Source organism: Vigna unguiculata, chromosome 6, assembly GCF_004118075.2.
Source record: "Vigna unguiculata cultivar IT97K-499-35 chromosome 6, ASM411807v1, whole genome shotgun sequence".
In the NCBI taxonomy this organism is placed as follows: Eukaryota; Viridiplantae; Streptophyta; class Magnoliopsida; order Fabales; family Fabaceae; genus Vigna; species Vigna unguiculata.
The window spans coordinates 31,717,622-31,740,364 of NC_040284.1; the positions used below are offsets into that span (position 1 = coordinate 31,717,622).

General features: G+C 31.7%; 4 protein-coding genes across 7 annotated transcripts; all 4 read right to left on the reverse strand.

Moving 5' to 3' along the window:
- Window positions 1-269: 269 nt before the first annotated feature.
- LOC114187882 (stem-specific protein TSJT1-like) lies at window positions 270-2,810 on the reverse strand. Its single transcript, XM_028076278.1, has 5 exons — window positions 2,599-2,810; window positions 2,279-2,528; window positions 1,492-1,732; window positions 1,258-1,378; window positions 270-738 (listed from the first exon to the last, which is right to left on the reverse strand). The coding sequence occupies exons 2-5, from the start codon at window positions 2,476-2,478 to the stop codon at window positions 530-532; spliced, it is 771 nt and encodes a 256-aa protein (XP_027932079.1). The 5' UTR covers window positions 2,479-2,528; window positions 2,599-2,810; the 3' UTR covers window positions 270-529.
- A 557-nt stretch (window positions 2,811-3,367) lies between these two features.
- LOC114187881 (allantoinase-like) lies at window positions 3,368-8,830 on the reverse strand. 2 transcript variants are annotated; one of them, XM_028076277.1, is made up of 16 exons: window positions 8,590-8,830; window positions 8,235-8,328; window positions 7,716-7,836; window positions 7,077-7,150; window positions 6,668-6,744; window positions 6,333-6,369; window positions 6,177-6,262; window positions 5,984-6,043; window positions 5,651-5,796; window positions 5,359-5,485; window positions 5,105-5,260; window positions 4,903-5,013; window positions 4,665-4,775; window positions 4,221-4,319; window positions 3,681-3,824; window positions 3,368-3,585 (listed from the first exon to the last, which is right to left on the reverse strand). In XM_028076277.1, the coding sequence occupies exons 1-15, from the start codon at window positions 8,698-8,700 to the stop codon at window positions 3,687-3,689; spliced, it is 1,548 nt and encodes a 515-aa protein (XP_027932078.1). In that variant the 5' UTR covers window positions 8,701-8,830; the 3' UTR covers window positions 3,368-3,585; window positions 3,681-3,686. The 2 variants fall into 2 exon arrangements, with proteins under 2 accessions (XP_027932078.1, XP_027932077.1); XM_028076276.1 differs by having other exon boundaries at window positions 3,368-3,589.
- A 3,583-nt stretch (window positions 8,831-12,413) lies between these two features.
- LOC114187964 (allantoinase-like) lies at window positions 12,414-18,328 on the reverse strand. 3 transcript variants are annotated; one of them, XM_028076415.1, is made up of 16 exons: window positions 18,062-18,328; window positions 17,743-17,836; window positions 17,201-17,321; window positions 16,917-16,990; window positions 16,507-16,583; window positions 16,315-16,351; window positions 16,157-16,242; window positions 15,715-15,774; window positions 15,332-15,477; window positions 14,705-14,831; window positions 14,459-14,614; window positions 14,249-14,359; window positions 13,396-13,506; window positions 13,101-13,199; window positions 12,698-12,841; window positions 12,414-12,603 (listed from the first exon to the last, which is right to left on the reverse strand). In XM_028076415.1, the coding sequence occupies exons 1-15, from the start codon at window positions 18,170-18,172 to the stop codon at window positions 12,713-12,715; spliced, it is 1,539 nt and encodes a 512-aa protein (XP_027932216.1). In that variant the 5' UTR covers window positions 18,173-18,328; the 3' UTR covers window positions 12,414-12,603; window positions 12,698-12,712. The 3 variants fall into 3 exon arrangements, with proteins under 3 accessions (XP_027932216.1, XP_027932215.1, XP_027932217.1); XM_028076414.1 differs by having other exon boundaries at window positions 12,414-12,607; XM_028076416.1 differs by lacking the exons at window positions 12,414-12,603; window positions 12,698-12,841; window positions 13,101-13,199; window positions 13,396-13,506 and adding an exon at window positions 13,987-14,022.
- Window positions 18,329-20,511: 2,183 nt separating this feature from the next.
- On the reverse strand, window positions 20,512-21,195 carry LOC114186588 (non-specific lipid-transfer protein-like). Its single transcript, XM_028074540.1, has 2 exons — window positions 20,807-21,195; window positions 20,512-20,683 (listed from the first exon to the last, which is right to left on the reverse strand). The coding sequence occupies exons 1-2, from the start codon at window positions 21,151-21,153 to the stop codon at window positions 20,674-20,676; spliced, it is 357 nt and encodes a 118-aa protein (XP_027930341.1). The 5' UTR covers window positions 21,154-21,195; the 3' UTR covers window positions 20,512-20,673.
- Between the last annotated feature and the right edge of the window lie 1,548 nt (window positions 21,196-22,743).

Sequence of the window (22,743 nt, forward strand, 5' to 3'; positions counted from 1 at the left end):
CTATTGTCACACCCCAACTGGATTCTGTGGTGTAACACTCATCAAATTTCAACCTCAACCTTGTAGCCACGGATACCAAAACAAAAACTAACTAGTGTGTGCTGTTGACATGATTGTCGGAACATGTTAATGTTCTCTGCATAATAGTCAAATAAAGTTTATGCTGTACAAGTTGCAACCTTAATCGTATGCAATAACAATAATATGTGTTTCCAAGTTTCTTGGTAAATAGTTTCATTGTCAGATTTATGGAAAGATAAAGAAGCGACTGAATTAAAGAAACGGGTATTGCTTATAAAGTTACAGAAAAACTGAAGATTCTTTTTTAACATAGAAGCAACACACTTTAGCTAGGAACTACGGTAGAAGATTTTGCTGTGTCTGCACTGCAAATCTTATTACTTGAGGATGAAATGGCTAATGCTCTTTTCCCCTTCATTAGATATGGATACAAAAACAGAACTTCTTAGTTATTGTTATACCAAGTTTGAATTAGATTATACTTTTTTTTAGTAGAGTGATCAGATTATTATTCTCCCTTGACTTCAGCAGCTGCAGCAGCATCGGCCCAGTTAGCTGCACTTCCGGTGCGAGGAATGCTGGGAATCTTTGTGTACAAATCCACCTGAAAATATACGCTCAAGATATTTCCGCTGTCATCTTCATGCACTACACCTCGAACTTTGTGCCGTGGATGATCAAAGTTTGTCAAGCCACTTCCGTTGATGAAAATGCACCCTGCATTTAAATTCAACAAGTAAATGAAAATCACAATGCAATCTGTGTTTACTTGGGAGCAACAATGATGTTGGAAAGAGCAATTCTTTAAGGTTTCAGCTTTGGTGTTGAGTGTGTACTCTATCAGAGTCCGAATAAAGAAAAAAAAGATATCCAATTCATACTAATTCTGAATGCCAGTTAACCTTATTTAGTTTTCTTAATCACATCTAAGAAAAGAACTTCATTCCCAGATAAACTCCCCTTCATGCTAATTGATGAAAGAGTTTGATTATGTGAAATTAGTTTCAAATGAGAATAATACTGTCTCAATTTGAAAGAAAAGTTACTGATATAGGAGGAGTATTTTAGAGATTGTTTCATTAAATTGGTTAAAACTACTAGTTAATATCTATTATATCTGAGCTTAGATTTGTTTATACTTGAGTCTCCAAAGAGTGCATTTTTTGTTTATCTGAATTGAGAAAGTAGAAAGCTGAGAGCATTTAGAGAATGGAAACTTAGAAAAGCTAAACTAACCGGGAGGAAAATTTCCACAAGCTTGTCCACATCCCTCTTTGATGATTGTAGGGTCATCGGAACAGATTAAGGATCCATCTCTTGCCATTCCCCATTGAAATTCTACACTTCCATCACGATCCTAAGATGCAACAACCATGTCAAAAACAACACTAGCAAACTATCCATGTAGAAGAGGCTTAACTTCCTGGACATTGTAGAGTAAGAAGAAGACCATTTGTGATGAGACCTCACCCTGGCTATAAAAAGAGTAAAAGTCCTGGCATCAAAGATGATGAATGCAAATTTTCCGTCAAGATGTCTAACAACTTGGTCAGGAGGGTAAGGAGCTCGATCTCTCAGGACCTTATATGCTTCAATCACAATCATGGCTTCTGTTGCTTGTCTTGGAAGTCCATAATGATGCCTAAGATCAGCAATGTTTTCTAGAGCTCCCACAAAAATGCAGAAGATATCATCCAAAACAACAATAGACCTGATTCATTTACAACAACTACAAATTAGTGTGTTTGGTTGAATATTTATAAAATTGGTTTTGGTTAAGATTAATTTTAAAGTGATTCGTAGACAGAATAAAACTTGTATCCTATGCATATACTACTTAAACCCAAAGTTACTTTAACTCAGTTGATTTTGGACTAGAACCAATTCTTCAAAGTGAGACTGAAATCACTAACCTGAACCCAACACATAGTTAACCTACTAAACAAGGAGAAGTAGTTGCAAGGAGATGGTTTTCAATGGATTAGAACAAAACTTGACATACAATAGAATCCCAATTCAAAGGGCAGAAAAAAAATTTAAAATTTGAAGTCATGTAGATGCTTCACTGAAGTAAACATAGTATCTAAGTTTTAATTGAATACCACTCACGGTGAGAATTCAAAGCTAAGAACAACTTCAAACTTATAGTACTATCAGATACATCTTTCTTACCGAAAGCCATTTCTTGGCCTGTGCATGCATGTGCTTCAGAAATGAAAATAGATAAACAAATGAAATAAACTTTATATCTCTATACCTGGGGTGTTTTGGACTTTCGTCTTCATGGGACAGAGCCATGAAATTCCCGTGTGGAAGGTTGTAAACTGCAGACTCCGGCCACACAGATCGAAAACTCTCAACAATTTCTTGTGGGGTCTTTGAATTGTTGAACCCCATTGCCGGGAGCCTCAGTTCTTCCGGTGGTTTTCCAATGGCTTTTGCAAACGCCGCCAACATTTTTTTTCAGTTAGTTCAGTGATTCTTCAGCTTGTGGTCTCCTCTGGAAGCTGGTTTTATAGGACTCAGGTTCAACTATTTTGTGATGGAATGAAACCAATAAAAAATTCACAAACTTACAAACAGTGGCATTGGAGATCATGCATGTGGCAACCTCACAGGATGGTGTCGGATTCCTCGGTGATACGTGTAATGCTAGTAACCAACATAAAAGTTACATGCAGAGGTGGTACCAAAGGTCGTTGCTCTGTCTTTTTTTTGCAGTCTTTGTGAAAGGAATATTACCAGTTATTACTGTCCGAACAAATAGCTATTTTATTTGTACTACTAAATGTTTACAATTATATAGATGTCAGATATACTTTCTCTCCAATAATAACTAGAAATCTCTATTGTGCTTATCCGTGAGCATGTTCTGTTCCAATTACACGTATCCATAGGCCTCTTTGGACTGTTCCAAAATCAATATTATTGTGACTGATATGTACCACACCAATCCAGCCATGCTTATCCATTAGCAACTTTATGACTATTTAGAAAAGAATGTTTACGTGACTCAAGGAGTTTTCTAGGTGTTTCTTCTCCCTGTCAATTTAGTTGTATCACATGATAAGATGTTGAGTGAAATAGATTAGGGACAGATAAAATAAAACTGTAGAAGATAGACTTTGATAGGTTTTGAAAGCAGTCAAATTCACTAAAATCTATGCATTGGATAAACTTGATTTGGCACCATTGACAGTTCTTCAAGGTTCTGACAATTCACCATACTATAAAAACAAAATTCAATTCCCGAAGCATCAGGAAACTACCACTAATAAATCAAGGTGTTTATCTAAACATGTTTGTATGTTTCTTGCTCATGTTGGCTTCATAATCCAACCCAAAATGATATGTGAAGACAGAAACATTTTATTATTTTTGAAATTATAGTCTACATATAAATTCAAGTACTACATTAATGTCATTGTCCAAACATCCAAACTGCAATAATACATGGTATATATGCTAGGTAAACGAGAAAGAGAATGCTGGGTAAATGGTCAATGCCATCAGCTACTTCCATCTCTTATTTAGGCCCCAAAGAAACTAGTATCTGAAAGAAACCTTCCTACAACACGAATAAGGATCATAATAAGCATCAGGAACTCTGAGAGAATTAAATGAAATTGAGATGGGTTTGGAAAAGTTATGGGGATCACCAATGTTTAAGTAATTCGTTTAGCTAGAATAGGAACACCACAGGCTGCAGGAGCATGCTTTCCTTTCTTAAAGACAAGGTTTCCTCTCACAAAAGTCTCCAAAACTTTTCCGGATAACCTTCTTCCCATATAAGCAGAGAGGCTCTAAATACCAAAAAGATCATTGTTTTACACATGGGATTCAGAAAAACAGCCAAAATATTAGCATTTATTGATAAAATCGGCAAAACTATATCTTCATATGAAGGAGTGAATTTTTTCTGTAAAGGGTTTCTCCCAAGAGAAAAGTAATTAAAAGCACAAAAAAAAGTAATACACTCTGCAGTTAGAGGAACTTTCTTTTTCCTTTACTGAAGTAGTGGGTGGGAGAAACAATTTGGTTCCTCTAGCCTCTACTTTTCCCAAATGAAATTTGTCAAACAAGAAAAATTTAGCAAGAAGCTTCCACATAACAGTTTGAAGTTTGAATTATAATTAAGAACAAAGAAAGTCATGAACAGAGTGAGTTTAATAATAAGATAAAGAAAAATCAAGACGTACAGGATGTTTAAGGAAAACAGGATAATGTTCATTCAGCTCAAACTCCACCTCTGGTTTCCAAACAACAATATCAGCATCGTTTCCGACAGCAATTGACCCCTAAAACATAAATGAGAATTTAGTCAGATTTAAAAAAAAAAAAAATCACAACATATACGTTGATTTCACAATCTCACAAGTAAATTTTTAAGTGGCTTTTCAAAAAGAAAATTACACAACCAAATGATAATATTCTAGTAACACATCAAACAAAAACCTCTTAGGTTGCTATCTTAGGTAGAAACAAACAGCTCCTTTGTTGGCTGGTCCAGACCAAACTCTTATTTCTTCTATTTATGTTTCAGTTACTTGGTTCAAAAGAATATTGTCCGAAGTGATGAAAAAATTAGATTGCAATAGTATATTGAAAGTGAGAGGCAAAGAAGGAAAGTAGAATTATGTGACCTTTGATTCTATCCCTGCAAATGTTGCAGGTTTCTTGCTCCACAGTAACGACAAGTGTTCCAGGGTTAGTCCATGTTTCTTCCCATAAGACCACGTCACTGGAAGTTCGAACTACAAGTCTCCCAATTGAACCTCAGTTAGTCTTTAGACCAATTATAGCATTCAAAATTGCAATGAAAGTCTGAAGCATGGAAACTAGCAATGAAAGTCTAAATTCACTGCAAGGTAATTCACTAACCTGCAAAGATGATATGCCCCCCCAAGCCTTCAAGAAGTCACCTTCCTCAAGAAGCTTGAGTTGAGGCACGGTTGGTGAATGATCAGAACTTAATAGGTCAATGTGTCCCTCCTGAAATGAAGAATAAAACAAGTAAATAACTGATAAGATCATAAATGATTAAAGTATGATAATGCTTTGTGTTTGAGGAGAGGAAGTGTACCAATACAGCCTTCCATAATTTTTCTCTGTTGTATGCATCACGAATGGGAGGGGAACACTTAAAACGAGTATCTCCATTTGGTATCTCTTCAGACGAGAAAGCTAAGTAATGGGGACAAGTCTCAACACTTATGCTGTCACCGCGAATTTTTGCTTCCTGTGCTACATAAATGCATAAATCACCTCTCATACCAATTCGCAACTTCAATATGTAATCTTAACCATTACCAAGACTCCATTGCTAACACACAATACCTTAATCAGATCCAAGGAAGCACTTGAATCAGACAAGTGAGCAATATGAACATGTGCTCCTTCTAAAGGACCACCAGCTCTGGTGTCTTTCGTAGCACTGACAAGTTCTTTAATAGCTGCTTCCTCCCTGGAAAAGTAAAGAAGACACTTCATAATTCTTTATTCAAATTTCAAGAGCGTTATATCAATCAAGAAGGAACAAGCATAACATAACAAATAAGTTATCTGGAATAAATTTATGGTTTAGTGGCCATTTAGTTTAATCAGAAAATGAAGTCTTAAAACATCTTACCATGAAGGTGGTCTAGAGTGGAGATAGGTCAAATAAGTACGGGGACCACCTTTATCATTAAGATCCGAATGTTTTGTAGAATGTTGTTGAATCTCAGAGTGCACATATAAAGGCCTCTTATACTTTGCCAGAACAGACAATCCCTCCTGAAAAGTACGTTCTAAAATAGTTGAGTGAAAAGTAATGCGAGCAATAACACTATTTCAAGCAAAGCAACAATCCCTTGCCATGCTAATATGAAAGAGGAACTAGGTGTGCAAATATAAAAAATTGTAATGAACTAATTAAAACAAATTTCTAGCTATAACTTTATATAGTTTATAAGTAATGTACCTTAATATGGTGAATAGTAGTCATAGGAAAGTCACTAATTCCTGAAGGACACATAAAAGACTATAAACAGAAAAGGGAAAAAAGAGTCAGATCAAAAGTTAATAAATATTGTCATGCAGATATATGATGGTTTCGAATCATGAAGACCTCTAAGCAACTTTGCATAGTAATGCACAAGCTTTGAAATGATTACCTTCAAACCTAGAACACCGGCACTTAAGAGACCTTCAAGAATACTTGTGTTAAGTGCATTTTCAGGGATTAGGCCACCCCAAAATCCTGTATAACATTAGAAGAAAATCTCAGAAACTCAATAATTGTATGCTATGACAGAGTTTGCTGGTCATACCAACATCAACATAGATTCTGTTCTCTGCAGCTTCAAGCTGGAAACAGGTGGAAACTTAGGTTAGTAGAAGAAACAATTATTTTATTCAACAGTTATCTATAAGTAACCAACCAAATTAAACACCTCCATAAACAGTTATGCATACGGGATCAATATTTAATTGTCTTGAAAATTTTAAATGATATATATCAGTTGAACTCCTTCTTCTATCACTTCGAATGAAAAAATTCAGTGTAAGAGGATGGATATTGTTTTTTAGTTATTTACTTACTGTATACATAAACTTATTACTTCTATCAAAATTTAAATGCACATACAGGATCAATCACTGATACCTTAAGTTTCAGTGTTTCCTTAGACACAGTTGTTGGGTGATTGTTTAGAGGCATGTCAACCACTGTGGTTACACCACCTGTTGAAAGTTGAAACAGTGTTGGAACAGATCTATGTAATGTACATGAACCAGACTGAATAAGTTATGCATATCAACAACAGATGACATAAACAGGACAACTATCATTAGGAAGAGATTGAAAGATTCTTGAAGTTATCCACCAAGTAACATCAGGTGAGGACTGATAAGTCATAACAATTGTTGTTTTCTTTGTTCCAAGATTGGAATCTATATTCACTTTAGAAGCATAGGAGAAAATATTAGGATTTCCCCTGAAGTCCTGTCAATTTCTTAGGAATACTACTCATAAAGTAAATTTGTAGATCAATAGAGGAATAGCATCTGCATACCAGCAGCAGCAGCTCTTGTACCAGTATCAAATCCTTCCCATGCAGTTCTTCCTGGTTCATCAAGATGTACATGTCTGCCAAAGCATGTGATATAAATAATTGGAGTGAGTACAACAGACAGAAATCATGTCCAAGATAAAAAAATAAACATATGGAGTTCAACCGATTATGAAGATATTGATAATCAAATCTTCTAGGCTAGAATTTTTACTCATGATATACTTTGTTTTTACTCAATGAAGAAAAGGATCACTTTTAATATTCCATGTTACAATAAGTAAGGACAGATATATGGAGCAAACAATGCTGATTTGTCATGTGAAAGCCTAGTCTTCAAATCTCTCTAACTTGGATTTTTCTTGGTTTCCCACTCTTCCTTTACCTATAATTTTTAGGCTATCTTCTGCTGGTTTAAAACTCTTTACCACTGCTTCTATTGGTCTTCTCCTCACATGATCAAACCATCTTAGGCACAATTTACTATATTTTCTTCATCATGTCACATTCGTTCTTTCTCTATTTATAGATTCTTGCATTACTGAAATTATTATTGCACTGTTTTAAAATTGATGTATGTGGAAAGTGCATCTAAAGAACTGCAGCAGATATAAACAACAAGAAGATATTTTCACATCTTACACATCAATCAAGCCAGGCATGACAACAGCATCTCCATAATCAATTACTTCTTCATGCTTAGAGTTCCCCTGCTTACCATATCCCTCAGTGACAGATATTATTTTCCCTTCTTTTATCTCCACTGTTAATGGCTCATAAATAAAAGAATCAATCAACACATGTAAATAGTGACAGCCTGGTGAAAGATTTACATGTAAAATTCAAATCTGACACCAAATATGATCCTCAGTTCACTATTAATGAATTGATGCTAGTGCCACTCAAGTGAGTCCTAATTCCTAAGATCTTCACCTGAACTCAAGTGTATCCTTTTTATTCGCTATCTACCCTTTATTTTAGCATGATCTTTATAGAATGGAAATATTTATGTTGGACTTTTCCCACAACCTCGCTTTTTCTTTTATTTTACCAGACGTATCTTCCATCAGAAGCAATCATGAACCTTGCTTTACAACCTCATGGGATAAAATGTAAAGAATGAGATAAAAATACAATGATCAAGGATTGAAAAAGGAAAACCTGAACCAGAAATGATCCCTTGTGGGGTCACAATGCGTTTGCTGGTTATCCAGAAATGTCGATGGTGAAGAAGGCTGCACTTATTCTGTGTCAACTGTGGCACAAAAAGTCAACTATTCAAACCTCTTCACATGACATTTCTCAGACCATAGCAGTTGATTATATCATAACAAAGTTCCAAACTAGTAATAGTAGTAACTATAGTGGCAAAAAACGAGAAAGTAACGTCTTTTGCACAAGTTTTAAGCCAAATTTGAGCTGCTAAAATTTCAAACTGATTCTAAACATTTGCTGGTTATGCAGACATGAATCAAGAAGCATGTGAAAGAATGAAAGTGAATAGATTAGATGAAACCTTTCCGAGAGGATGTAACTGTGCCATGTAAGAATCGTGCAAGTAAAAAAATACTAGGAAGGAAATGAGGAATGTTAGCAAAGGCAAAACTCTCCACAGAAACTGCTCCATTTCTCACCGATTCACCATTGTCATTGTGCTCTCTCTCTTTTATAGTTTCATTATGGTACAGTTATTGCAGCACACAGAAAATAGTACAGATGTCACCACCCTCAGACAAGACCCGTGTCTTACAAATGTTGAAGTGTCGATGCCACAAATTTCACACTTAAATTCCATTCTAATATTAACTCATTAGTTTCTATTGCATTCTTCTAACTTTTAGAGCTATACACTTTTTTAGTTCAATTAATTTTTAGTAATCTTAATTTATAACTCATTAGTTTCTTTAGATTAATTCATCCTATGATTATCTTTCAATATATATATATATATAGTTGATGGGATTTTTCATAGGGTTGTTAGGCAGATATTATTATATATGAGACGAGTCTTATCCTCATATAAGGCATCGGTTCTTTGATAGATTTATATTTTTTATCTGAGGAGTATATTAAGGAGAGATTATACTTGTTTTTTATATGGTTAATACTTTAAACGTGTAACTTACATGTTACTTAACTTTAGAAAACCTTTTTAATTTTTTTTGTTGAAACACATAACGATAAAAACAGTCTTGTTTAACTGATATTAAGTAGGTCTAAAATAAATTAATGAAAAATATATAACACTATTTAAGAAATTCGTTTAATGTTTACTGTGGAAGAAAAAAAATAAAATATTTTAAGTTTGAAATGAAACATATCATTCACTAAAAATCATTTAAGCTACTCATTAAGAAACTATGTACTGTGATGTTCTAGCAGAACATTAATATGTTTTTAATATTTTTTATATCTTCAATTTTATTTTTTAAAGTAAGGCTTCTAAAATCAAATTCATGTTAAATAAAACTAAAATTGTTTCGAGATTAATTTATTATTTTTAATTTAATTCAGTTTAATAATTTAACAATTGAAATTTAAACAAAAAACCTAAATTGATTTAATATTTAAAATTTTTTAAAAATATATGAATAAAAATTAATTAATTTGATAAATGAAAAACTAAAATTAGAAGAATCATTTTTAATTGTAATTAAAAGAAATGTTTTTTAATTGGATCAAGAGTGTGACTACCACAGAGCCATCAAGCCAGCCTGACGCTCCTTTCCTCTTCTCTGATCCAATTCCAAGCCTCTGTTTGTTTACATATTTTAAAACATAATTTAAATTATTAGATGATAAACTTTATCATGTTATTTATATTTCATGTTATTACCAATACGATGCAATTTAAAATTATGTATATACAAAAATAATTATTAGAAAACTCTTGCAAACTCATGTAAAAGTTAGAAGAAAGATTAGTTTATGTTCCTTTTGAATTCAAATTTAAAACCAGTATTAAAACTAATTACAAATTAAAATCTTCGGAAGTCTCACATCAATCAGAAATAAGACAATTTCATAATATATAAATGAGTTAGAAATCTATTTTACAAGTCGATTTTGTAAGATTGAGTTAGGTTTAAAAGTTCACTCCTAACATAATATCAGAACCATCATTTAAAAAAGTCTATCCTAACGAAATTTCTTAAACATTCTGTTCTACCCGTTATCGGACCAATAACGAATCATGCTATCAGACTAATAATGGACCACTCATTAATTAAAATCTCATTCAATCCATGCAATGAATTGAAACTACTTTCGAGATTTATACATTTTATTTCTTATATAATGTTTAAATTTTTTATTTTAATCTAATATAAGACTTGAACTTGAATTTAAAATAATAATAATAATTACATGAAGTAAACCAATGTTGTAAATTTGATTTTTTTTTACGTCAAATGTATAATGAATTTAATTTAAAGTTGATCATATTGATTGAACTCCGAAGAGAAAAAATGGTTGGTGAATATGGAAGAGAAAATAGACTTGTATTCCATTCCTGATCAGTGAATTCCACGTTGTGGAATGTCAGCAACAGTAGGATATGTTGGAGGTTCATCTTCACATACAAACTGCTCGTAATAACACCGTTCCAAAAAGTTAAAGAAAAAGGATGAATTATTCAATTTTTTACTATTATTTTCACAGTATAAGATTGAGTTTTTCTAGTTTTGATAATTTTTTAGGAGAATTATTGATCTTTAACTTTTGGAGATGCCCTTGGGAACCAATTAGTGGCAAGTGTTTTTCTTTGTGTATAGCATGCTTCAATTTAATACCAACATAACAACTTGATGAGTCAATCCTCTTCTGTGTCTTGCTTTAATGCTATGTCGAGAGTTACTTCACACATTATTTGATGTAAGATGGTGCACTTTTTTGTCTTTTCTTCGATCTTCTCCATAATTGCATAAATAATTGTATAATCCAATAATACTTTTTCTATGTTATTATGTAAGCGAGTTTCAAATATTTTTTAACAAATTATATTAATAAAATATCTTGGAATAATTGGTTACCAAAATAATAATTTATTTTCAAACCAATGGTAAATAATAACTTTCAACTCAAAAGACTCTCACATTCTAACATCTAACTCATCATTGTTAAAAACCAATCTCATTTTCCAAAGTTAGAATGATTCTTTGTCTTTGTCATGAAAAATCTTGATATATAATGGTATTGGATTTTTATTTTATAATTCGGAAACAAATTATGATCGGATAGATTACGATCTTTGCGTGTCTTATTTTACTTCTAATTAAAATATAAAATCCAAAAGTTGTTCACTTGGTCATTATTACTATGGTGTTTAAAAGCTATATTATTTGATGATGTTAAACTCTTTTACCAATTACACTCTACACTCTAAATATTATAATTAGAAAGATGAGAATGGACTGTGATGTTTGAGAAAGTGCTTGCAATTTTGTTTCCCAGTCTCTCTTCTTTCCTAAAGCATTTCTAATAAAAGTATTGTAAAACATAAAAGTATTAAACAATTTACACTAAAATTTTGTTAATTTAAACTTGATTACGACATATTTTTACCCTTAAAGATGAATTGTTCAGAATTTTTTTCAAATTGAATATATCTTGCATTAGGAAATTATTATTTACCATTGTGAGAAAACTCTATTTCATGTGTCAAAACACAAGGCATATTTTCACACTTCCTGTCTAAATAACATTGCTCAGTCTCTCTACATATAGATAGTCTGATGTTTAGTATCTTTGTTCTACTCCTGTAGCCTAATTTTTTTTTCTCTTCCATGAACTAAAAGAAGAAGAATCTTCTTTCAAGATTAGAAATGCACGACGGTTTCGGTTTGTTCTATTCTCTACTTCTTTTCTTGCAATTTGATAAAGATTATGCTAAAACAATGCTTGATAATTAGGAAACTGTTGACCGATGAAAATAACATATCTTGAAAAGTTTTACGTCGTTTAAAACAATCAAGGGCAGATGAAAATAACATATCTTGAAAAGTTTTATGTCGTTTAGAACAATCAAGGGATGAATATTAGTGACTATATAATAGGCTCTAAATCCATGATACTCCTCGTCCCGAGTCAAAGACACTTTAAACTTTTATTTGACTCTTATTATTTCTTATACTCTTATAATAAGAGCGTTGTGATGATTGAATTAAATTATTACTTTAGAAAGTGTTAGATGTACTCGAAATTAAAGGACATGAGAGAATTATCTACGTGTTTCTTTGTATTTATTTTATTTCTGATTCCTTGGATTTTTTTCCCAACAGAAACATGCATATTTTTTCATGTTTTTTCATGAGATGATATATGCAGAGAGGAACTCAAGAATGTGCAAAGTTGTAATCTACATTATAGAAAAGTAGAATATTATTTCATTATCCAAAACATCCAAACGGATATAATACATGCAAACGCACTATTCTATGAGAAGGAAAATGCTTGCTCAACAATGGCCGATGCCAGCAGCTACTTCCATCTCTTATTTATGGCCCCACTGAAACTTGCATCTGAAAGGTACCTGTCTACAACATGAACAAGGATCATGATAAGCATAAACAACTCTCAGAGAACCAAATGAAACTGAGATGGGTTTGAAAAGCTATGGTGATCACCAATATTTAACTGATTCATGTGGCTAGAATTTGAACACCACAGGCTGCAGGAGCATGCTTCCCATCCTTAAACACAAGATTTCCTCTCACATAAGTGTCCAGAACTTTTCCTGATAACCTACTTCCCATGTAAGCAGAGAGTTCCTGAATACCAAACAATCATTGCTTCACATATGGGATTTCACAAAAACAGCCAAACATATTTTCTTCACAACATGAAAAAGCATGCAACACTAAACAGATTGTTTATGCAACACAGAAAAGTCTTATTTTTCGTTTTGTTAATGGTTTCTTCTAAAAGAAAAGGAATCAGCAAAATAAATAGATAAATGATATGATCTAGGGTGAGAAAGTCATAGACAAAATGAGTTTGATAACAGGGTAAAGAAAAATTAAAACATACGTAATGTTTAATGAAAACAGGATAATTGTCATCCAGGTCGAACTCCTCCTCTGGTTGCCAAACTACAATATCTGCATGGTTTCCAACTGCAATAGTCCCCTAAAGAAAAAATGGAAATTTAGTCAGATTTCAACAGACATTATTTTGTAAGAAGCATATACGTTGACTTGAAAATTGCACAAGCAAATGTTCAAGTGTCCAAAAAAAATCACGTAACCAAATCATAGAGAATGACGAGAATAAAGCTGTAATTATTAGATATACTATACTAAGTCAGAGGCAATGAAGAAAACACCTTTGATTCTATCCCCGCAAGTGCTGCAGGTCTCTTGCTCCACAATAACGACAACTGTTCTATAGTTAGTCCATATTTCTTCCCGTAAGACCACGTCACCGGAAGATTAAACTACAATTCTCCCAATAGAACACCAATTAGTCTTTAGTCCAATTACAGCATCCACAAAATATACAAACTGAAAGTCTGAAATAAGGAAACTAGCATGCTTTATTTTCACCCACAAGTCATATACAATTTCCTTTGAAAAGCCACAGTTTTGGGGTGCTTTTAGGTAAACGAATTAAGCTCTTCTTCAATATATTCTTGTCACATTAAGGGGTACTTTAAATATGCTAAAGGAAGTAAAAACAAAGTTCAGGCTAGAATAATCATAGACCAAGAAAAGAAAGATTAAGAGGTGATAGAGCCCGAGGATTTATATACCAAAGTTCCATATCAGGAAATAGTTGTCAAGAAAGGTGAGTAAGGATGGAAACTCTTACACCCTATCAATATTTTAGCTGTTCCGTTTCATTATAAACCTATTGAGCTCTTACTACAGACTGCGCTGTGATAATGATGGCCATTTGTTAGGGCACATGCATAGGTCTGGTCCTTGGAAAATCACTCATCCCTGCCTTCCCACTAAAACACAGAATTATGTCATTATATTATTGAAAATACTCATTCATATTATTAAATTGTTTAATAAGTAGATAAGAACCAACCTCAAGCATGAAAGCAAGATTCAATCTAATACTTGATTAAGCATTCATTCAAAGATCAACTTGTAGATTGATAATTGATTTCAAATAGGTTTATATTGTAGTATTGCAGTATGAAAAATGGTCTAACAAGAAAAATCACGAACCTGCAAAGATGATATGCCCCCCCAAGCCTTCAAGAAGTCACCCTCCTCAAGAAGCTTGAGTTCAGGCACGGTTGGTGAATGATCAGTTGTTAACAGGTCAATGTGTCCCTCCTGAAATGAAGAGTAAATCAAATAAACAAACAAAAAAACGATGAGATCATAAATGATTAAAGTAACACAATACAAGGTATTTGTGGAGAGGAAGCATACCAATACAGCCTCCCATAATTTGTCTTTGTTTTGTGCATCACGAATGGGTGGGGAACACTTATAACGAGTATCCCCATTTGGTATCTCTTCAGAGGTGAAAGCAAGGTAATGAGGACAAGTCTCAACGCTTATGCTATCACCTCGACTTTTTGCTTCCTGTACAGTATAAATGTATAACATTAGCAATCCAGTGAATTGGTATATTCCACATTTAATTTTAACCAGGCAACTCAATGATCACAGTACCTTAATCAGATCTAAGGAAGCACTTGAATCAGACAAGTGGACAATGTGGATATGTGCTCCTTCTAAAGGACCACCAATTCCAGTGTCCTTCGAAACACCTACAAGTTGTCTAATGGCTGCCTCCTCCCTGGAAAAGTAAAAAAGAGTTTTAATAATTTTTTTCTGAAAACTCAATTAAAGATGAATGATATTGTGCTCATCCAAGATTCTAAATGCATTGCATCACGCAAAAGCACAGCGAATGGATTTCATATTGCTAGCTTCTCTAAAACTATTCAGAAAAACATCTTGAGATATGTAATTTACAATTCTCAAGAGCAAGGACACTTTCATCTCCTCAACACCCTCAATCACAGCTTTTACCCTCATTGTTGCCCAGATTTCTACGCTATTTGGGGCTCGACACCTTGGCCTCTCACACAAAGAGCTCAATACCAACTCAAGCCAAAGTCTTCAACGAGATAATTCAGCTATGAAAACTTAGGATAAACTTAAGCAGTAGTATGACCAATTTCAGGATTTGACATGACAGAACGAACAAGCAAGAGGAATCATTTATCCAAAATAATTTTATGTCTTAATTTAATGTTTATTTATTCAGAAAACAAAAACCTTACAATGTCTTACCATGAAGGTGGTCTGGTGTTGAGATAGGTCAAATAATCATGTGGATCACGGTTATCATCATGCACCAAATCATTGCCATAATCTTGTTGAAGCTCAGAATGCACAACTATAGGTCTTTTATATTTTGCCAACACAGACAATCCCGCCTGACAAACATTTTCTAAACAACTTAGCAATAGCTACTACTTAGTGTAAAACATTACCCTATCAGATCTTTCAAGAGTGAAAAACAGTAATGCCTTGAGATCACAGTATATCAAGAAAAGCCACAATCCCTTGCCGTGTTAATATGAAAGCAGAAGTGAGTGGGTATGCAAAGAAATATAAAGAATTTCATTGAACTGATTAAAAAAAATCCCAGCTATAACTTCACATCAATGTACCTTGATATGGTCAATAGTTGTCATAGGAAAGTCATCAATTCCTGAAGGACACATAAAAGACTGCAAACAGAAAAGGGAGAAAAAAAAGTAAGTCATAGTCGGACCAAAAAGACAACAGATGTCTGATAGCTTGCACAGTTGAGAGAGGACTCATATTATCACACATGTTCAATAAATCATGTTTAATTCCAAGATAATGGGATGATACATAAACAAAGAAATTCAGGAATCCCCAGCAAGATATAGTGCCACACCACTTCAAAGATAAATACTAACCAGAGCCAGAGACCAAAAATGTCCAAAATTCATACATTCTCGGCTATAGAGTACCAAATTAATGCCAGGTGAAGTATTTATGTAATAATTGACTTCTTCAAAAATGTCCAATCATAAAGTTGAACCGGTGAATATGCCTCCTTGACACAAGTTTTCAAATGTTTACCTTCACACCGAGAACACCAGCACTCAAGAGATCGTCAAGAATAGTTAGATTAAGGGCATTTTCAGGGACTAGGCCTCCCCAAAATCCTGTATAAGATTACAAAAAAAGTCTCAGTGACTCAACTAGTTATATGCTAAGGCAGAATTTATTGGTCATACCAACATCAACATAGATTTTATCCTCTGCAGCGTCAAGCTGGAAGCAAGAGGAAACGTATGTCAGAACATTAATTACATGGAAAACTTTAAATGATGCATGTCAGAAGGAACTCCATCTATCTCTTTAAAATGAAAAAATTCATCATAACATGGATATTACTTAAACTCACACACAGGATCGATCACTGATACCTTAAGTTTCAGCGTCTCCTTAGACACGGTTGTAGGGTAATTGTTTAGAGGCATGTCAACCACTGTGGTTACTCCACCTGTTGAAAGAGTGTTGGAACAGATCCATTTAATATGTGTATATAAACCAAACTAAATAAGTTATGAATATCAATAACATTTGAAATAGACAGTATAACAATCATTAGGAAGACAGTGAAAAATGATACAAGTTATCCACTGTGTAACATCTGACGAGGGCTGATAACTTTATACAAGTTAGTGTTTTCTTTGTTCTAGGATTGAAATCTAGATGCACTAAAGAAGCATCGGAAAAAGTTATCAAGATTTCCCCTGAAATATCCAATCAAGTTCCAAAGTACACTACTAATGAAGAAAATATGTATATCAATAGAGGAAAAACATCTGCATACCAGCAGCAGCAGCTCTGGTACCGGTATCAAATCCTTCCCACTCAGTTCTTCCCGGTTCATCAAGATGTACGTGCCTGGCAAAGTAAGTAACTCAGATAATCATGTTTAAACATACAATGAATCAGCTGGAGTTGATAATCAACTCTTCTAGTCTATTCCTACTGTAGTAAATTCTTGCATGCCCAAACCTATTATTATTAAACTATTCAACACTGATGTATATAGAAAACGCATCAAACAACATTGTCAAAATAAACAATAAGAAGATGAATTTCAAATCTTACACATCAATCAGGCCAGGCATAACAACAGCATCTCCATAATCTATTATTTCTTCTTGCTTGGACTGCCCCTGATTCCCATATCCCTCAACCACAGATACTATTCTCCCTTCATTTATCTCCACTGTCAAGGTTCCACAAATAAAATCAGTTAACACGTGTACATAATCATAGGTAAGTTTTACATGTACAATTGAAACAACAAATGGTCAAGAGAAAAAACAGTCATCAGTTCACTGTTAACGATTTGATGCCACGGCCAGTCAGGTGAGATCCTAATTTTTAAAACCCTCGCCTCAATACATCCTTTTTTTCTTCATCCTTCATTTTAATATTATAAAGAGAACGGAACCATTTTATTGGATATGTTCTACAATCCCACTTTCTTTGTTATTTCCAATACACACAGAGAAAACCCTGCACTAAACACAGTCATACACAAAATCCCACAACCCTACTCAACACAAAACACTTTACAACCTCAGACAACGAAATGAAAAGAGTAAAAACAAAAATATAATAATCAAGGGTTAAAGAAGTAAAACCTGAACCAGAAATGATCCCCTGTGGAGTCACGATGCGTTTGCTGGATATCCAGAAGTGGTGATGGGGAAGAAGGCTGCATTTACTCCGTGGCAACTGTTGCACAAAAAGTCAACAACATTTAACCCTCACGTCCTCTTCAATTCTTAGACCAGGACAGTTAAGATTGTGATAACAAAAGTTCCGAACCAATCACAGTGACCACAAAGTCGCAGAAAACGAGAAAGTCTTGTGACAACTTTGAAGTCAAAGTTGTACTAAAAGGTTTTTGCCGGTTATAAAGCCATAATCGTGAATGAAAAAGCATGAGAAAGAACCAACCTTTATGAGAGGATATAACTGCGCCGTGTGTGAATTCTGGAAGTAGAAGAATAAGAAAAAGGAAACAAGGATTGTTAGCAAAGGCAACACCCTCCACACCAACTGATCCATTTCACACTCTCACTGTTATTGTGCTCTCTCTTCTTTGATACTTTGATTGTTATATAACAATGGAATGTGTGGTTATTACAGCAGATAGATGTTCCAGAAAGTACATGATTTTAACTTTCAAGGTATGTATCATATCATATCAACTTCAAATTTCTTAATTAGCTTCTGTAGGATTACCCAAGATAAACCAATAATTTAATAACAAATAATAAGTTTTATTAATCTGATTATTCAAAATCACGTGTATGATTAATTTAATTTAGTTATGTAAATTTATGCGATTGGTCCAAGCCAAAGAACAAGACAGAAAATTGTGAAGAATAACAAAATAGAAAATAAAAAACGTACAATCAATCCCTTTGCAAAATTCGAACTAGTAATGAATAAGTGGATGGATTCCACGTTCACCATTGTCAGCAACAGTACGACGTCGTGCACGTGGACCACCTCTGCGCTTGTTGTTTCTCTTTATTTTCTTATCCGATGATGCTACCATCACATGTAATGTAACAGTATTTCAAAAATGTTATGGAAAATGTTATTTAAATATTCATGAATAAGAATCTTATTAAAAATTTGAGATTAATAACGATGTTGAATCGATTTAACAGAATCAGCTAATCAGAGAATTATTAATATTCAAAAAATCGGTTTACATTATCTGGAGTAATTTTAGTTAAGATTTATAATAAAAACATTTCTTAATCACTATCTTGGTTGGATTAGCACTATCTTTTTTTTTTTTTACGTAAAATTGAATTTTCGAATTCAATTATTCAGAGGTGCCGTTTCAAGAGATTCAATGATTGAATGTGGCAGAAGTCACCGAATGAACAACCGTTAATTAATATTGTATGGAACAAAGCATTAACGAGGGAATAATATCTTTTTAATAAATGTCTATATAATTATTTCTCTTACACTTAATAATATTGATATAAATTAAATTAATCTTAATTAACTAACAAATATGTTTAATACAAAAAATTTCTTTATCAAATTTTTTTTTTAAAATTAAATATTTGAGCATGCGAATATATCATGAAAAGTTAAATAGAAAATTATTATCTAATCAACTTTTTTATCTAGAATGTTAGTATTTAAACATTACATTAATCATTTGACAAGTCCAATTTTTTTTTATGAAACTACAACGGAAAATAAAATATTTTGTAACTATTTTTGTGTACTTACATTAACTTTGGTTATGGATCAAAGGCATAATGACTTGTGAACTGATTTTTTCTGTTTATACAACTCCTATTGTTGGGTTTAATGTACGTCCAGCTGGAAATCATAGATGATAGAACACTATGGCTGTTTTTTCTTTTATTAACTTTTGGTATAAAGTAATTGTATAAAAAAATATTATGAATGCTGGAAATTCGTAAGGTTTACAAAGATATAAAAATAATATTATGATAAACATACAAAATATAATGTAAGAAGAAACTTATTATTATATATATATATATATATATATATATATATGGTTTTTATTTTCCAATAAAACAATCATCTCTCAGCATCATTCGGTTGTGGAACTTGATTTTTATGTTTGATGTTTTCGTGAATACTGATCTTTTATAAAATATAGAATTGATCACACGACAATTAATAATATTTATTTAATATATTTTTCATTTAATTTTTTTATAAAATATTTATACATTTTTAAATATTTTTAATTTAAAAAATTAAATATTATTTTTAAATTATGAAATTAAGATTAATATATTGTAAATATTTTATATTTTATATTATATTAATTTTCTATATATGTAATACGAGAATTTATCGTTCACACAAGTGGATTTAGATAGAATGGATTTAGAGGGATATATATATATATATATATATATATATATATATTTATCTATTGTATGAGTAATCTAAATAGTTAATTTAAAATAAAAAGAAATTAAAATTAAATTATTATACTTATTCGCTAATTTATTGCTTCTTATATACATTAATCAGATTTTGAAACACTGATAATTTGTAAACTAGAGACAAACGCAGGCTTAGTTTTCAAATTCAAATACTCATCGATGACAACATTCAAAACCATTGTCTTTTCTCATTGTTTAGTAATAATTGTGAATTTAATGCTCTTAAATGTATCTCATTAATATGCTTTATTACATAAAAGATATCTAAAAACTGTCTAAAGCATAGGCAATCGAGTGTTGCAAACTTTACTAAAATATTACTTTAATTCCTTAAAGAGTTCTTCCGGATACCAGTTAGCAAAATCCCATATTTTATAATATAAAACATATTAAGAAAAAAAAATGAATAAGAATTTAAAAAAGTTATTTAAGATGTCTAATGGAACGACAAACATGACTTAATATTAAAGTTTTATAACATCATAGATAATTTCTTTTTCCCTAACCCAGTACTGATAAAAGTTCTTAGAGTAAATATCAACAAAAGCTTCTGTTCCTATTACAAAATCATATAAATATTTATATATCCAGAATGCAGATCTTGAAGGATCAAGCAACCCTGCATGAAAAAAGATACGAAATTTAAGAATTAGAAAAACATGAAACAAAAGTCTTACCTAAGACATACGAATCACAATTAGAAAAAAACATAAAACATGAAAACAGATGATAGAAGACTTACGAATCACAGTCGACGAATGGATCAATGGGAAACGAAAAGCGAGTCTTACATAATTGAGAAAGTTTTGCGGCGCTGTCATGCTTGATGCCTGCTTGAAATGCAGCATTCTTGAGACAAGAACATATGGATCTACGAAGTTCAACTGTTGTTGTCTCTTTGAATATTACTGCTATGCTTGTACAACAATTAAGTGATGGTGTTGTTGGACCCAAACCCAGCAAGAATGGCTCACATGGCAACAAAAGAGTTATGGCCTCGATACATGTTATGTCATTCGCATGCACTTCACTTCCCACAAACATCATGCTTATTAGCAACACAAAACCTATCAATGTTTTCTTCTCCATCTTACAAACAATCTTTAACAGACAACCACACTGGACATCTTAATTTATATTCCTTCTCTCTTCTCCATTCTAATGACATCTTATTTATTATTAGGATTTAACGTTTTAAAAAAAAATACTTTATTTATTTATTTTAGTAAATGTGTTATTAAGTTGTATGTAAATGTAACTGTAACGTAAATGGTGATACAGTTGGAATCTATGCTATAAATGTCATTCTAGATGAAAAGTATATATTTAAAAAAAAAAAATACATAGAGGTTGGTTAAAATTTATTGTTTTCTTTATATGAAACGAAATAAGTTATATTGATTTTAGCTACACTCCAACGAGAAAAAAAGGTTTTAAATATTTTTGGCTTAATGTTGCTTTTATAACCTATTGGTAAATGGCACGTTAGAGAAGTAGGAACTATGGAGAGTGCCATTGTTGTATATATGATTTATTTATATTAAAGTGAATGTGGTGCATAAGAAAAATTTGTCATCGATCAATATTTCAATAACTATACAATGAAAATTAAGTAATTAGACTTAATTGCAAAATTATAATTTGTTGTTATCCGAAAATTTAATATATATTGATTCCAAAATTAAAAAATAAATCATGAATATAATTTTTTTAACCCAATTACATAAAAATTGTTTAATGTGTCAATTGCATTTCATACAAATATTTAAGTTGTTTATAATATTTAACACGTTTTTGCTTTAATATCATATGAAAAATACATCAAAAAAATTTAATGTAATTAGATTAAAAATACTATATTTATTTATTTTCAAAAATTTAGGAAAAAGAATATTTAACTCTTAAATATATTATTTTGATTTTAGTGATCGATCAGGATAAACGTTTTCAATATTATTATTAAAAACAAAGTAATATATATATATATATATATATATATATATACTGTTTACATTTATGTATAAAAAATAATTATAATAAATTATTTCCAAAACAAAACTAAAATCATAAATTTACTCTGATTTCTAGCAAATTTTGGATTCTTTATTAAATTTTATTGTACTGTTTCTCTAATGTGTCTCCATAATACACACTGATTATCACTAATTTTGACGTTTTAAAATATATTAAAAAAATATTTAAAAATCAAACATAGTGTATTTTTAGTACTCAGTAGAAGATAATACAAGAAAAAAATCAGTAAAGAATCTGGACTCGATAACTATAGAGTAATACCTTGACTGAATATTTAAGTTATAACGTACTATTGGAAACACACACGTGTCCATTTTTTCTTATTTTAAGTATAAATTTATTAAATTATAATTGTTTTTTAATAAATTAATTATAAAAATTAAAAATATTTTATTATTAAATATTCTCCTATTATAAATAATCATTTAAATTTATAATTTGTAATTATTACAAAGATGACATGATAAAATAATATTTTTAATTTATAAAATAATTAAATTTATGTCAACAATCATTTAAAGAGTAAAAATAAAGTGTAATTATTTTAGTTTAAGTAACGTATACTTAAACGGTAAAATTGGAAAAAAAATTATATACACGAAAAAAATAATCTTTTTTCATATATAAGTATAAGTTATAACATTA

Coding starts and splice junctions, on each gene's coding strand:
- LOC114187882 (XM_028076278.1), bottom strand. CDS start 2,478: ATGTTGGCGGCGTTTGCAAAAGCCATTGGAAAACCACCGGAAGAACTG. Junction 1,379..1,491: donor TTACTCTTTTTATAGCCAGG/GTGAGGTCTCAT, acceptor GTTGCATCTTAG/GATCGTGATGGAAGTGTAGA. Junction 739..1,257: donor TTGTGGAAATTTTCCTCCCG/GTTAGTTTAGCT, acceptor ATTTAAATGCAG/GGTGCATTTTCATCAACGGA.
- LOC114187881 (XM_028076277.1), bottom strand. CDS start 8,700: ATGGAGCAGTTTCTGTGGAGAGTTTTGCCTTTGCTAACATTCCTCATT. Junction 5,014..5,104: donor AATTATGGAAGGCTGTATTG/GTACACTTCCTC, acceptor TCTTCATTTCAG/GAGGGACACATTGACCTATT. Junction 4,320..4,664: donor TTGCAGGGATAGAATCAAAG/GTCACATAATTC, acceptor TTTATGTTTTAG/GGGTCAATTGCTGTCGGAAA.
- LOC114187964 (XM_028076415.1), bottom strand. CDS start 18,172: ATGGATCAGTTGGTGTGGAGGGTGTTGCCTTTGCTAACAATCCTTGTT. Junction 16,584..16,916: donor TACCAGAGCTGCTGCTGCTG/GTATGCAGATGT, acceptor CTCTTTCAACAG/GTGGAGTAACCACAGTGGTT. Junction 15,775..16,156: donor CTGGTGTTCTCGGTGTGAAG/GTAAACATTTGA, acceptor TTCTGTTTGCAG/TCTTTTATGTGTCCTTCAGG.
- LOC114186588 (XM_028074540.1), bottom strand. CDS start 21,153: ATGGAGAAGAAAACATTGATAGGTTTTGTGTTGCTAATAAGCATGATG.